A 15,828-nucleotide genomic window follows, 5' to 3' on the forward strand; every position below is an offset into this window, starting at 1 on the left:
GCTCTAGCGCTTCACTTATATCTTTTAGAGCATGGTGGTGGATTTTTTTAATAGAAACTATTGTTCTCTCATGCTTCACTTATATTATTTTGAGAGTCTTAAACAGCATGGTAATTTGCTTAATCCTAATATGCTAGGTATTCAAGACTAGTAAAAACTTTCTTATGAGTGTGTTGAATACTAAGAGAAGTTTGATGCTTGATGATTGTTTTGAGATATGGAGGTAGTGATATTAAAGTTGTGCTAGTTAGTAGTTGTGAATTGGATAAATACTTGTGTTGAAGTTTGCAAGTCCCGTAACATGCACGTATGGTAAACGTTATGTAACAAATTTGAAACATGAGGTGTTCTTTGATTGTCCTCCTTATGAGTGGCGGTCGGGGACGAGCGATGGTCTTTTCCTACCAATCTATCCCCCTAGGAGCATGCGCGTACTTCTTGGTTTTTGATGACTTGTAGATTTTTGCAATAAGTATGTGAGTTCTTTATGACTAATGTTGAGTCCATGGATTATACGCACTCTTACCCTTCCATCATTGCTAGCCTCTTCGGTACCGTGCATTGCCCTTTCTCACATTGAGAGTTGGTGCAAACTTCGCCGGTGCATCCAAACCCCGTGATATGATACGCTCTTTCACACATAAACCTCCTTATATCTTCCTCAAAACAGCCACCATACCTACCTATTATGGCATTTCCATAGCCATTCCGAGATATATTGCCATGCAACTTTCCACCGTTCCGTTTATCATGACACGTTCATCATTGTCATATTGCTTTGCATGATCATGTAGTTGACATAGTATTTGTGGCAAAGCCACCATTCATAATTCTTTCATACATGTCACTCTTGATTCATTGCATATCCCGGTACACCGTCGGAGGCATTCATATAGAGTCATACTTTGTTCTAGTATCGAGTTGTGATCATTGAGTTGTAAATAAATAGAAGTGTGATGATCATCATTTTCTAGAGCATTGTCCCAAGTGAGGAAAAATAAATAAGAGAAAGGCCATAAAAAAAAAAGAAGAAGGCCCCAAAAAATGAGAGAAAAGGAGAGAAGGGACAATGTTACTATCCTTTTTACCACACTTGTGCTTCAAAGGAGCACCATAATCTTCATGATAAAGAGTCTCTTGTTTTGTCACTTTCATATACTAGTGGGAACTTTTCATTATAGAAATTGGCTTGTATATTCCAACAATGGGCTTCCTTAAATGCCCTAGGTCTTCGTGAGCAAGCAAGTTGAATATAATGATGGGGGTTATGTATAGCTCTAGTGCATCCGTTGCATGGCAATCCCTACTCCTTGCATTAACATCAATCGATGGGCATCTCCATAGCTCATTGATTAGCCTCGTTGATGTGAGACTTTCTCCTTTTTTGTCTTCTCCACATAACCCCCATCACTATATTCTATTCCACCCATAGTGCTATATCCATGGCTCACGCTCATGTATTGCGTGAAGGTTGAAAAAAGTTTGAGATTACTAAAGTATGAAACAATTGCTTGGCTTGTCATCGGGATTGTGCATGATGAGAGCATTCTTGTGTGACGGAAATGGAGCATGACTAAACTATATGATTTTGTAGGGATGAACTTTCTTTGGCCATGTTATTTTGAGAGGACATAATTGCTTAGTTAGTATGCTTGAAGTATTATTATTTTTATGTCAATATTGAACTTTTATCTTGAATCTTTCGGATCTGAATATTCATACCACAATTAAGAAGAATTACATTGAAATTATGCCAAGTAGCATTCCACATCAAAAATTCTGTTTTTATCATTTACCTACTCGACGACGAGCAGGAATTAAGCTTGGGGATGCTTGATACGTCTCCAATGTATCTATAATTTTTGATTGTTCCATGCTATATTATATTCTGTTTTGGACATTATTGGGCTTTATTATACACTTTTATATTATTTTTGGGACTAACCTATTAACCGGAGGCCCAGCCCAAAATTGCTGTTTTTTTTGCCTATTTCAGAGTTTCGCAGAAAAAGAATATCAAACGGAGTCCAAACGGAATGAAACCTTCGGGAACGTCATTTTCGGAACGAACGTGATCCAGAGGACTTGGACCCTACGTCAAGACATCAACCAGGAAGGCACGAGGTAGGGGGTGCGCCTACCCCCCTGGGTGCGCCCTTCACCCTCGTGGGCCCCATGTTGCTCCACCGACGTACTTCTTCCTCCTATATATACCTACGTACCCCCAAACTACCAGATACGGAGCCAAAAACCTAATTCCACCGCCGCAACCTTCTGTACCCATGAGATACCATCTTGGGGCCTTTTCTGGAGCTCCGCCGGAGGGGACATCGATCATGGAGGGCTTGTACATCAACACCATAGCCTCTCCGATGATGTGTGAGTAGTTTACCTCGGGTCCATAGTTATTAGCTAGATGGCTTCTTCTCTCTTTTTGGATCTCAATACAATGTTCTCCCCCTCTCTTGTGGAGATCTATGCGATGTAATCCTCTTTTGCGGTGTGTTTGTTGAGACCGATGAATTGTGGGTTTATGATCAAGTTTATCTATGAACAATATTTGAATCTTCTCTGAATTCTTTTATGTATGATTGGTTATCTTTGCAAGTCTCTTTGAATTATCAGTTCTGTTTGGCCTACTAGATTGATCTTTCTTGCAATAGGAGAAGTGCTTAGCTTTGGGTTCAATCTTGCGGTGTCCTTTCCCAGTGACAATAGGGGCAGCAAGGCACGTATTGTATTGTTGCCATCGTGGATAACAAGATGGGGTTTATATCATATTGCATGAGTTTATCCCTCTACATCATGTCATCTTGCTTAAAGCGTTACTCTGTTCTTATGAACTTAATACTCTAGATGCATGCTGGATAGCGGTCGATGTGTGGAGTAATAGTAGTAGATGCAGGCAGGAGTCGGTCTACTTGTCTCGGACATGATGCCTATATACATGATCATACCTAGATATTCTCATAACTATGCTGAATTCTATCAATTGCTCAACAGTAATTTGTTCACCCACCGTAATACTTATGCTCATGAGAGAAGGCACTAGTGAAACCTATGGCCCCCGGGTCAATTTTCCATCATATTAATCTCCCGTCAAGAAGCTATTTCTGGCGCCGTCTTTATTTTGCTTTCTTTATTTTGCATCTTTATCATAAAAATACCAAAAATATTATCTTATCATATCTATCAGATCTCACTCTCGTAAGTGACCGTGAAGGGATTGACAACCCCTTTATTGCGTCGGTTGCGAGGATTTATTTGTTTGTGTAGGTGCGAGGGACTCGTGCGTGGCCTCCTACTAGATTGATACCTTGGTTCTAAAAAACTGAGGGAAATACTTACGCTACTTTGTTGCATCACCCTTTCCTCTTCAAGGGAAAACCAACACAGTGCTCAAGAGGTAACGCTAACCATCTCACTCCTCATCGCTTGATTAATGCAGTGCCATGCAAACCAACCTTCTCACTTCCGCATGCATGCAGGGGATATTAATGTCCTTGGTTGCTAGTACAAGGCAAACCCCATCAATTTTGCCTCGATTAGTGTTAGTGGCCTTTTGCAAATTGTAATTTTGATATACTGGCCTTGTGTACAAAAAAATGGAGGTAGTAACTATATTTGACTTCCTTCCCCATTGCGGTGACGTCGACGATATCTCGAACGTTGTGGTTTGGCGAAGTGCGTTCGACGGAGAACACCATTGAGGGAGACCACGGTAAGTCGTTCGCAAGTGCCGCCTGCAAGCCGAGACAACCGCCTTATTTGTATCTAGGAAGTCCGTTGAACCAAAGGACCGTAAATGTACTAGTACTACTCGTACACAATAGAGTCGTCCGTCCAGCTTAGTGCGGTGAGATGGTTTCTCAAAGAAGACGATGGAGAAGCGGAGTCAGTGAAGAGTGAAATGATGGTTGCTTCATCCGTGCTTTGTGATTTGACGCCTCACTGCTTTGTGATTTGTGATAGAAGGGACATGGGAGTAGACTCTGTGCTCTATACTGTACATGCGTCCAAGCACGGGAGAAAGAGGAGAGACGTTGCATTTTTCTATTCCTTCAATCAATCAATCAGGGAGCTTCGGTTCCATCCTTTTGGCTTTGGCAACACCGTCAACAATGGTTCCCACGATGCCAAAAGCTATTTTCACATTTGGCTACACATTGTGGATGCCCTTAACCGTACCACTTGGTTTTGCTCCTATGTGCTATCTATACAAATCTCAATTATATTGATCTAAAAAATTATAGAATCAAGATTAGTAAAAAGGAGGTGATCTTGCCGCGTGGATGGCGGGGGAGGTTTCTTATTTTTAGAGGATGTTGTCCTGCCGGTTTGCTAACATGAGGTCCCACGTGTCAGTGCTTTACCAAGCCGATCCGCTTCCCACATGAGGCAGAACAACGGCAGAAGCAACACGTGGTTAACTTGAAGAAGATGAGGGAGAAGCGGATTCAGCAACGAGTGAAATGATAGTTGCTTCGTCCCTCCAACTTCTTTTTTTAGCATTATTACTTCGTCCCTCCAACTTAACTGCGGGAAAGGTGTAGCTTTGTGATTTGACGCCTCATTGCTCATTACTACGCCGACGCCATGACTGGGTGCCTCACCCCGGCTGCTCTACACTGTATTCCGGTATGGCACGTGGACCCGGTAGCTTGATGTCCCACATGTCGGTGAAAGGGACTAGAAGATTTATGAAAGCGAGCGCTCCACTCTTACGACGGAGGAGTAGACGACACGATGGCCCACTGAACTGTCACTTGTACTGTATAGTAGTATAGTTTTGCTGTTTCGCACAATCCATCGATACAAACCCGATTAAACAGGAAAGGGCGGGATTTTTCCCGCGCGGTATATGATACTGGCCATACATTTCAAAGGAAATTTTAATGTATGCAAACTGAATAATTAAGTAACAATATGATATCTAGTAAAACTAAAAACACATATGATTTATTGTGTTAGAGTGTAGTAGTAGTGCTGTATTGCATAGTTGTTAGATGTACATGCGAGAACGTGTAGAGATGTAGTTTTGGAGGGCCTACAGAGAGAAAAGCGTAATATGTTCACCGAACTTCAGAATAAGCTGATTACGGTCACTATATACGTTTTGCGGTGATTATACGGCCACTTGCTCACGGTTCAGCATCGGATTGCACTCTGTTGACCGGCCAAATAGTCTGCGTGGCACCATGTCGACTAGTTAAATTGACCACGTTCCTTGTGGGTCCCAGCTGTCAGTTCGCATAGGGAAAAGGTCAGATAAACACAAATTTACGCAGGCGCGACAAGACTGCAACTCGTGCGTGGGAATAGCCTAGTTGTGTATGTGTCTGTCAGGGCCTGATGTGTGCGCATGCACGTATAGGTTGAGCACTTGAGCGTGAGAGTGTGTGTTGGTCATATGGTGTACTGGTGTGTGCATGCATGCGTGCGTGTGTGCGTGTGAGTGTTGCGTGCGTGCGTGGCTGCGTGTGTACGTGTGAGTGTTGCGTGCGTGCATGGGTGCATGTGTTCGTGTGAGTTTTGCGTGCATGCAGTTCGTGTGCATGCGTGCGTGTGTGTATAATCACCACACCAGCTCCTGTGTGTTAAAACAGACGGCTCAGCATACCAATACAAGGCCACCTTGTCCGTTGTGCCCGCGGTCATGACTTCGAACCACCGTCCAATATTTTTTTGTCATTTGTTTTCATTCTTACTAGCAAGATGCCCGTGCGTTGCACGTAACATCAAGATGCATTTGTATGATTAGTTTATCTTGTGAGAGAAAAGGATGAACAAGGGAAGGCCTTATTTGCAAATGTGGAGAGGTGTGTGGGTACCTTTTCGCAAAATTGTCATAGTTTCTTTCCTATCCGTCAGATATTAATTGGACGGCCTATATTGCAGGATGGCAGGCACACCATCATCACCAACTCTGTTTTTTATAAGAGTGTATTTTATATTTTATAAGAGTGTAAGATACAAGCCGACAGGTGGGCCCGATGGTAGTGAGATAATGTGATGCAACACTAGAGGTGCCACGTGGAGCATTTAACTGGTCAACTAGTCGTGTCTTGAGCAAATACAGAGTTGTACGGTGAGCCCGTGACTGTATAATAACCACAAAACGTAAATGGTGACCGTAATGAGTGGATTCTGAAGTCCAATGTACGTATCGTGCTTTCGCTTCAAATACAATGATCGCCACTGTATATATCGCAAGAGAAAGATGAAACATGCGTGAATGTGCTGGGGGCTTACTTTTAGAGGACCTGGAGATAGTTTGTGTGCGTACGTCAAAGGGGCGTAGAGGGGGGTATGCGATGGAGAGAGAGATGCTCTTCGTTTCTCTTTTATGACTAACTTTATATATAGTATAAAAATATATAAATTCACAGTGCGGAATAAATATCATTGTGGGCACCATGCAATGCAAATTAGCGTTCATACTCCTCCATATAACTTTGTAATGTTGTATATATGTAGAAATTCTAAAATAATTTTTTGGCCACACTTTATTCAAAAGGAATGTGGTATGCGAAATAAATGTGAAGAGAGGGCTTTTTAGATCAATGGGGTACGTGATGTAACATGTGTGAATGTGTAGTTGATGCATTTGGCAGGGCCTAAAGAGGTATGTGTGTGTATTACGTATTCGAGAGAGGCATGGATAGAGGGGCCGGCGGGGGGGGGGGCGTGGGAGAGATAGCACAAGAAATGAGAGTGGTCTAGAGAGAGAGAGAGAGACGAATATGACGTCACGGTGAGAGATTCCCTTGAGTGTGTATATGCAAGGGGAGTGGATAGAGGCACCAGGAGAATATATTTTGTGTGTGTGGTGTCTGTGTTGGTATGTGTGGGTGTGAGAAGATAACGAGACGTGGGGGCAGAGGGTGTGTCACCGCGTGAGGTCCGGTGGGTCGAGGTGAGGCCCTTCGTTCGGTTCCGTCTTGCGCCACATTGGTCGGCCCGTGACGCATTTAGGGAGACCCATGGATGACTAGTCGTATAAGACAAAGATAGCATAATTGTGAAGGACTCTGTGTCCACTGACAAAGCCGGCTAGGATTTGTAACCCTAGGTTCTCGGACTAAGGTAACCCCTTTATCTCTGACATTACTATTCATCCAACCTAACTTTAAGGGGCATCCTACAGAATGCTCTGCTAGAATCATACTCGTCGATTAGGAAGAGAGGTGTGAGACAATGCGTGAGAGATAGGCCTAAAGATAATGTGCGTACAGGAGACACGTAGGCAAGTCTATGTATATAGAAAAGGTCGATGGGGATTGTGCGTGTGTATGCTTGCGAGAGGAAGAGTGCTTGTGATAAAGGTTAGTGAAAACAGTCGTAAATGGTTACGAGAGGGAGGGAGGGTTATATCAAGAGCATGTGTGCGAGAAAGACACCTCGGGAGAGAGTGTGTGAGCATGTGTGAGAGACCACCGATGGAGAGTGAAACTACACGTAAAAGACTGCTGTACACATTGATTAAAGATATAAATTGTATCCAAATATTAGGATGGGATCATGATATTTGCAATTCGCGTAAGGAACGGTCATTGATCCATCAGACATCTAGATTCTATCGAATTTGAGCATGTCTATGTTATTATTCGACACAATTGATCCACATAGTTAGTATTTTGAACTCCAGACAATGCATCGCTTTAGCAATCGAATATAAACGTGAGTATAGTTCATGTTGTGTGTGTAAAGCACATTATACATACGAAAGTTACACAATGAACATTATAAATAGCTACCTATGAACTAGCATACATTTGAATTCAACTTAAGGTGGTTTAAAAAAATCGAATTCAACATGAAGTCCATTCAATTATTTGAATTTGATATCATGGCATTTGTAAATCATACCTAAATTATGGGGGCACCAATCTTCGCTCTGATTTTGTACATAATAGCATATGTAGTCGTGTACAAAATAGATTCAAATTTAGCTCCTCCATTCCAAAATAATCGTAGTTATAGGTTTTTCAAGTGTCAAAATTTCAAAAAGAAGCGGATAATTTAATGCGATTTTCAAACATACAAGGTCAAATTTAACGTTGTCTATTTAGGTCAATCCTCAAAGTTCAAGAGTACTCTAAACGTGAATGCTTGTGTTTCAAAATTTCGAATGAAGCGCCAAAAGAGCCTCTACTCGCCCGAAGCCGCATGAGACCAATGTTTGGTAGTACAAGGAAATTACTTTTCTAATAACTCCGACCCGTGAAACCTACCGGCCCGATGTCCAAAGGTCTAAACCGGGGTAGGTTTGTAGCTTCATCTAGACGCCACGCAACCGCCTCCGAAAAAGATTCATACACAATGGCCGCCTAAGCACACATGCGCGCGGCCGAAATCGCTCCCGCCCACTATTTGGGACACCTGGGATTACCATCCTATCCCCGACCCGTAGTAGGTCCGAAATTTAAGAGGGGGCAAAGTTTGTACTTTCCCCAAATTTCAAACAAGCGTGTCCCATCTTCTGTTCAAAAAAGCCAAAAACAAGCGTGTCCCAGACCGAAACATGGTTCTCCCCCTCCCCCCGCCCACCCGTCCGAGTCCCCATTGGTACTCCGTGGGCGCAAAAACTACCTCTCCACCAGCCGCGAAACCCCGGCATCCTCCGTCCGCCACCCCATCCCACCCATCAACCGCCGCCCTCCTCCATCACGCCGGAGCCGATACCTCGACGTCGTCGTTCACCGCAACCTCAACCGCAACGCCCTCCACGGCTAGTAGTTGAAGCCGACGCCAAGCCGTCCGTACCCGAGCCAGTTCAACCACGCCGTCCTGCGCCTCACCGCTGCCGCTACAACTTCGCCACCCTCCACCGCACCGGAGCTGTTCCTGCTACGCCGTCCTTCACCGCCTTGGATCTGCTTCCCCTCTGCCGATATACGGCCATGGAAACACAGTCAACAATTTGGCCATGGGTTTGTCCAAGGATCCACGGTTCTCCAAAACATCAGTTCCCCCGGGAGAAAAAAGAAGATCGTCGCGACATATGGAGGAGACCACACTGGCAACCGATAAGGGTACTCCTCTTCCCTTATTCGTGCAAATCTTACGTGTCTGCTTGCACGGTATTCATCCCACAGAAGACACTAGTTGACCGCTTCTTCTTGATACTATATGTTCCTAGTAACTCGTGATGCACAAGGTTTCTCCTCATATACTATTTCACCTTAGCTAGAGGTCCGTCGCCCCCCTGAATTTCAATTCCTGGTCAGTTGATTCCCAATTAACGGAAGCATTCCCCGGCGTAACAGGCGCTAGTCCGCCTATTACGCCGGGGAAGCAGCGCCTCGGTGTTTATCTTAGGGGCGTGTGGGGCCTAGAGCTACTGGCGCCCGATCTGGAGGTCGGACGGGATTAAAGGGATGGCCCGGGGGCGCTGCGAAGCACGGCGGTGGTGTGAGGTCGAGGGGAGGGCAGGGCGGCGGAGGCAGGGGTCTGGGCCGGTGGTCGCTGGCGGTTCAAGAAAGATCATCAACAGTGACTGGCAGGAGGTAGACGAAGGCCATCTGCCCGTTCCTTATAGATCGGACGGTTCATTAAAAAAATTGACTGACCTATTTATTTTCAGTCGACTGTTATCTTGATATGACCACATGTAGTGGTGTGCTGGAGGAGTACCTACATTTCCTGTGCTCATATATTACAAAATCATACGTAGTAGAATCTAATTTTGTTTGCCATGCAATGTTGTAGAGCTATCATATGTCTCCTGTCATTTATTTTTCATCCACCTGCTATCTGCTACTTTTACAGTGCACTAGTTCTGCACACACTTCACCCATACTCTTACTGTTGTGTTTTTATGCAAGGGTATTTCAGAGTCTGCCTCGAGAGAAGCAGAAAAGAAAAGAGAGAAGTTGCTCCAGCTTTCTACGCGGGTAAGCATGGCACGTTACAGCGCTATAAAGGGTGCGGTGTCAGCAGATGGAGACGATAAACATAGCTCTGGAGTTGATGACCCCGCTCGCAATGAACCACCATCCCGGGTGCTTGCTTTAACTTCGCGGTGTCATATGTGCTTGCATGTTCCATATGGTGTCTAGCTTGTATTCGAAAGGCCGAAGTCGGTCTTTATTAAGATAAGGAAATATATTTTTTACATGAACCACCATCCCGTGAGCACCAGAAGACAAATAGCTAGTCAGGGCACTGGCCGAGCCAGTGACAAGCCCAGCAAAGACAGGCATCATCTGGAAGCCAACTAAAAAGCCGCAATGGTGGCGAAGCAGCCCGCCTCCCACCAGGCTCTCAGGTCCTAGATGATCATGCTCACCACTCCAGCCGGATGTCTAGCTTGTATTGCTTCCAATTTGGTTAAATTGCATCTGCTTAGCTTACACATTATACCTTTGAATATGACATGCCTTTCTGTTTTTGGTACATACTAGTACATCTGTGTATTAACCATGTTCTTACATCAAACTAATGTTCTTGTGTATCCCTCATCAATCACTTATGATGAGGCAGTCAGGCAGGTGGACTACTCCACATTTAAAGAATGCAGCGTCAGCCTCCCGACATGATTCTCAAGAAACAACAAGGCTAGATGAAGATAGTGAACGTAGCTCTGTAGTTGATTACCGCATTTCCCCTACACTAGTATCGCAGGTGCTTGCTCTAACTTGGCAGCGTGATATGTGGTTGCATGTTGCATATGGTGTCTAGATTGTAATTCTTCCAATCTGGTTAAACTGCATGTGCTATTCTGCTTAGCTTATACATTATACCTGTTAATGTGACATGCCTTCCTGTATTTAGTACATATTACATATGTCTATTAAGCATGTCCTTACATAAAACTATTGTTTTTTTGTATCCCGCATCAATCAATATGACGAGACACCTTTAGTATATGCAGTGCGATATTAGTTGCATCTTTCATATGATTTATAGCATGCGCTGCTTCTAATTTGTTGAAATTCCATTTATGATGGGACGCTTTTAACTTGGCAGAGTCATATTGGTTGCATATTTCATGTGGTGTCTAGCTTGCATTGCTTCTTATTTGTTGGAATGGTTTCTGCTTAGTTTACACAAACAGTTGTGAACATGCCATGCCGTCCTGTTTTTCGTACATATTCCATCCTGGTATCATGTGTTTGCCTTACATCAAAGTAGTGATTGTCAGTATCATGCATGAATGAGTTCTGAAGAGAGAATTTTATTGCTTTTTCTTGTCGGTTTTACTTGACAATTCAAAATCAATAAAGCGGAAGGAAGTTAGCAAGGCAGCGGATAAAGGTGCTCCTTCCAAACGGAGGGCCTCTACAGTTTCTACTCCTCCATCCCCCCAAGATGATTTCCAAGACAACACATGCATAGACACTCAACGTAGCTGTGTTTATGATGAGCACGTCTCCCCTAGTGCACCATCACCGGTGCTCCCTCTAACTTGGCACTGTTATATGTGGTTGCATGTTATGTGTGATGTCTAGCTTGTATTGCTTCTAATTTTGTTGAATTCCATCTGCTTACTTTACACATTATACTTGAAGAAGACACGTGTTCCTGTTTCTAGAACATACAATATCTGTCTATCACACCATGTTCTTACATCAAATTACTACTGTTGTGTAACCTGCAACAATCACTTATCATAAGACACGTTTGACTTCAGAGTGTGATATAGGTTACATCTCGCATTCTTTTCTAGCTTGTACTACTAATTTGTTGAAATGGCACTTATGATGAGACAATTTTAACTTGGTAGAGTGATATTCGTTGCATCTTTCATATGGTGTCTAGCTTTTTTTTGACTGGGAACTGTAGGGGAAACCCCCACAGCATATCAAAACTTTATTGATAAAGAGAGAGCAAGTACAAGTATTATGGGGGATTACAAGAGGTAATAAAACTAAACTAAGGGAAGAAGGAGAAGAAACAAGTTAAAATTACAGAATATTGGCCTCAAGGTGGCAGAAATGAGATCCATCGAAGGAGATCATCCTTATAGGCAGCTTTCACTCTATATTGCATTAAGCTAATATCATGGATGAATGCACTTCTCCATTTATTGAATCCAGCTCTCTCATGCCTGAAGACCTTAGCATTCCTGAGAATCCAGATATTCCAGCAAGCAATAAACACCACTTCAGTGAAGAAGGGCTTCCTAAAACTCCTGCTAGCATTAATAACCAAATCATCCATGGAGTCACCAGATGACCAATCAATTTGCAGATAGTTCCAAACTCTGACACTAAAATTGCAATTAAAGAACAGATGATCTCTTGTTTCCCTAGTCTGCAAAGGACAAAGGACACAATTTACTCCATCCTCCAAATGCCAATGCCTCCTTTCCACCATGTCCTTGGTGTTCAACCTGTCCATAATAAGCATCCAAGCGAACACTTTGATTTTCATTGTACATGAGGACTTCCAGATCCAAGCTGTTAAAGGGTTGAAGGATTCTGATGCAAAAGTATGTGAGTAAAACAACTTTGGTGAGTATCCCTTGGCAGTGCCATTCCAAAACCAAATATCCTTCGACCCAGGTGCTCTATTGTGGCCGCCCAACAGAGACTGGAGAGTGGTCAGGTCATCAAAATCCTGGCTGGACAAAGGAAGGTGGAAGTGCTAGAACATGTCCTGAGAGTCCAAGAACTCTTTAATAGTGATCCAGGGGTCCTTAACATAGGAAAAGAGCCTGGGAAATCTGAATTGAAGGCTAGACACCTGATCATCAAGCTGCCAGTTGTCTGACCACATGAGGGCAGTGTCCCCTTCATTAATCTGAACCCAAGCACACTCCCTAAAGTTTTGCATGACCTTGCATATATCCTTCCACCAGAAAGAGCCACAATCAGAAGTTCCTTGGGGTACTCTGCCATGATAGTAGGAATCCCAAATTAAAGACACCCATGGGAGATCCTTTTTATTAAGAAAGTTATTTGCATGTTTGAGCAGAAGTGCAACATTCTGAACACCAAGATTAAGAATACCAAGGCATCCCTTGTTTTTTGGCCTGCAAATAAGGTCCCAAGCAGCAAGTGAAGGGGCAGGCTCACCCCTATTCTTCCTCCAGAGGCATTGTCTCTGGATTCTCTCCACTTGCTTTAGAATTCCAGCAGGAACAACCAAACTGCAAAGGAAAAAAATGGGCATAGATCATTCTCCTCTCCATGCAGTCCACCAACGGCATAAAATCCACCATTTTAGGCCTTGTAGTTCCCACTGGTAACCCAAGGTAGGTAAATGGCATTTTCCCAATCTGGCATCCAAATGCAGCAGCTAATTCAGTCATGACAGAAGTGTCCACATTGATGGGAATAATAAAGGATTTGTGGTAGTTCACATCAAGACCAGTGGACACAGAGAAGACCTTGAGCATGTCCTTCAGAGCTATAAGTTGGTCCTTGTCAGCAGGCAAGATAAATCTTGGTCATGACAAGGTATAGGTAGATGAAGAATGCCCCTTCTGAACATGTCATTGATTACAGTCTGCAGGAGATCAGCAGCTAGGACAAAAAGGAGGGGAGAGACTGGATCACCCTGTCTGACACCCTTTTTACATCTGAACTTCCTCCCAAGAACTCCATTAAGCAGAACAGATGAGGTACCTGTGGACAAAAGTTGCTTCATCCAAAGAATCCACTTCTCATTAAAGCCCCTATATCTCAATATTTGCACTATTGCCTCATGCTCAAGGGAATCAAAAGCCTTCTCAAAATCCAACTTTAGAATCACAATTGGTCTCTTGGACTGGTGGCACTGGTGTAAATACTCAAAAGTCCACCCAATACAATCCTGAATTGTTCTGCTTTTTATGAAACCATACTGGTTCTTGTGAACACACTGCATAATCACCTCTTGAAACCTATTGGCTGCCATCTTAGATAGGAACTTAAGACCCATTCCTGTTAAAGAGATAGGTCTGAAGTCACCCACCTCTTCAGGTGAGGGCTTTTTAGGCACCAGAGTTATATATGAGTCATTGATATTTTCCAGATGAGCAGTACCATCAAAGAAAGCCTGGGCCAGTTCATAAAAATCCTGAGAAATTATGTGCCAACACCTTTTGAAGAAGAGACCATTAAAACCATCTGGACCTGGAGCTTTATCAACTGGCATATGCTTGACAATCTTGTCCATTTCCTCCTTCTGAAAAGGCTTAGTGAGAATATCTAAACCCTCAAGTGGTTCAGTGAGGGAAGAAAGTTCAAACCCCATGTTAATTCCCCTGGAAGAACCCATTCTGTTTTTAAAACAATTCCATATAATACCCTCCATTTGTGAGTGATCAGTTACCAAAGTACCATCGGGCAATTTTAAGCTAGCAATAGAATTCCTCCTATGCCTCTCAGTAGCCATAGCATGAAAGAACTTGGTGTTCTCACCACCCACTTTTATGTATCTGATAGTACATCTTTTCTTCCAATAAAGACATTGAAGGTGGAGCAATTTCTCAACATGGTTTTTAACCACTTTCCTGAAATTGGATTCATGTCTGTAAAGTGGTCTATATTCCTCAAGCTCATCCAAAAGCAGAACAACATTATTGCATTTACATACTAGAGTTTCAGTTTGGAAATGTTCTTCTGCCATCTCTTGAGACACATTCTCAGGGACTTAAATTTGTCAGCTATCCTAGCAGTAATATGCCCCTTTCTGGATTGTTTCTGCCATGAAGAATCAACACAATCCATAAAAACCTCCAGCTCCGGCCAATAATTCTCAAACCTAAAAAGATTAGACTTGGGAATAGAAGTTTTGATTGTAACCACACAAGGCACATTGTCAGATGCAGTTTTAGCAAGAGGTAGCACCTCAGTCATGGGATAGTCAGATATCCAATCAACAGAAGTGAAGAACCAGTCTAGCTGCTCAAGCAGTGGAGTATCCTGCATATTGGACCAAGTGTAAGATTTGCCTTTGATGGGCAATTCCAAAAGACCTAAGTGCCCAATAATCTCATTAAAGATGAACATGTCATTCAAATCACCACCAGGTAGGTTTCTGTTATCCAAAGAACGCAAGAAATTAAAATCCCCCAGTAGCAGCCAATTTTCATCCACAGGAATATTCAGGTGATACATCCAGGTTACAAAATTATCCCTAGCTTCCCCCTGACAAGGACCATAAACAACCACAAGTGTCCACCTCTCATTGTTTTGCCTAGAAATAAACTCAATCACCACTGCAAATTGTTGGACTTGCAATAAAGTCCCATAAAAAATAGATGAGTTCCAAACAACTAGAATTCCACCAGAGGCCCCCAAAGAAGGAGAGAAAGCAAAGCTGTCAAATCTCTTGGGGCAAAAGCTTTTAATTGTTCTGGAATCGAATGAAGCACATTTAGTTTCTTGCAGACAAGCAATAGCACAATGACTTTCATCTATCTTTTGTCTAACAGCTCTTTGCCTAGTCTCAGAGTTTAAACCCCTGACATTCCAGCACAGGACATTCCAGCTTCTACATTGAGTATTCATAAATAAAGATCATAAACAAGTCCCCAAACCACATGACACACAATGTCATATGCCCAAAAAGCACATAAAGGTCTGAACCAACATTATTACATAGCCAAGGATCAGAAAATGTAAACCAAACGCAGAAAGCAAATTTATGGGCTTGCAAAACCCAGCATATGAAAAGCACACTATTCATTGAAGGCATGATTTGTGGCAGCAGCAGGGTCCACCATAAGTGCATCCTCAGTGAGCAGTGTTGCATCAATCTCCAGCTCCTTGCCAATAGCTTGCAGATGACTTATGGGAGTAGGTGGAGGAACATCTCCATGTGCAGGGTCATCAGGCATCTCTGCAGAAAGGGGCTTGGCCTTGGACTTCTTCTTCTTGGGCTGCAGAACCAGCT

General features: G+C 43.2%; 1 protein-coding gene across 1 annotated transcript; it reads right to left on the reverse strand.

The window, feature by feature from the left end:
• Nucleotides 1-14,525: 14,525 nt before the first annotated feature.
• Nucleotides 14,526-15,050, reverse strand: LOC141041070 (uncharacterized). The gene has a single exon (XM_073507182.1). It carries the CDS (start codon nt 15,048-15,050, stop codon nt 14,526-14,528), a length of 525 nt encoding a protein of 174 aa, XP_073363283.1.
• Nucleotides 15,051-15,828: the final 778 nt, after the last annotated feature.

This window comes from Aegilops tauschii, chromosome 2 (assembly GCF_002575655.3).
Source record: "Aegilops tauschii subsp. strangulata cultivar AL8/78 chromosome 2, Aet v6.0, whole genome shotgun sequence".
NCBI classification, from domain to species: Eukaryota; Viridiplantae; Streptophyta; class Magnoliopsida; order Poales; family Poaceae; genus Aegilops; species Aegilops tauschii.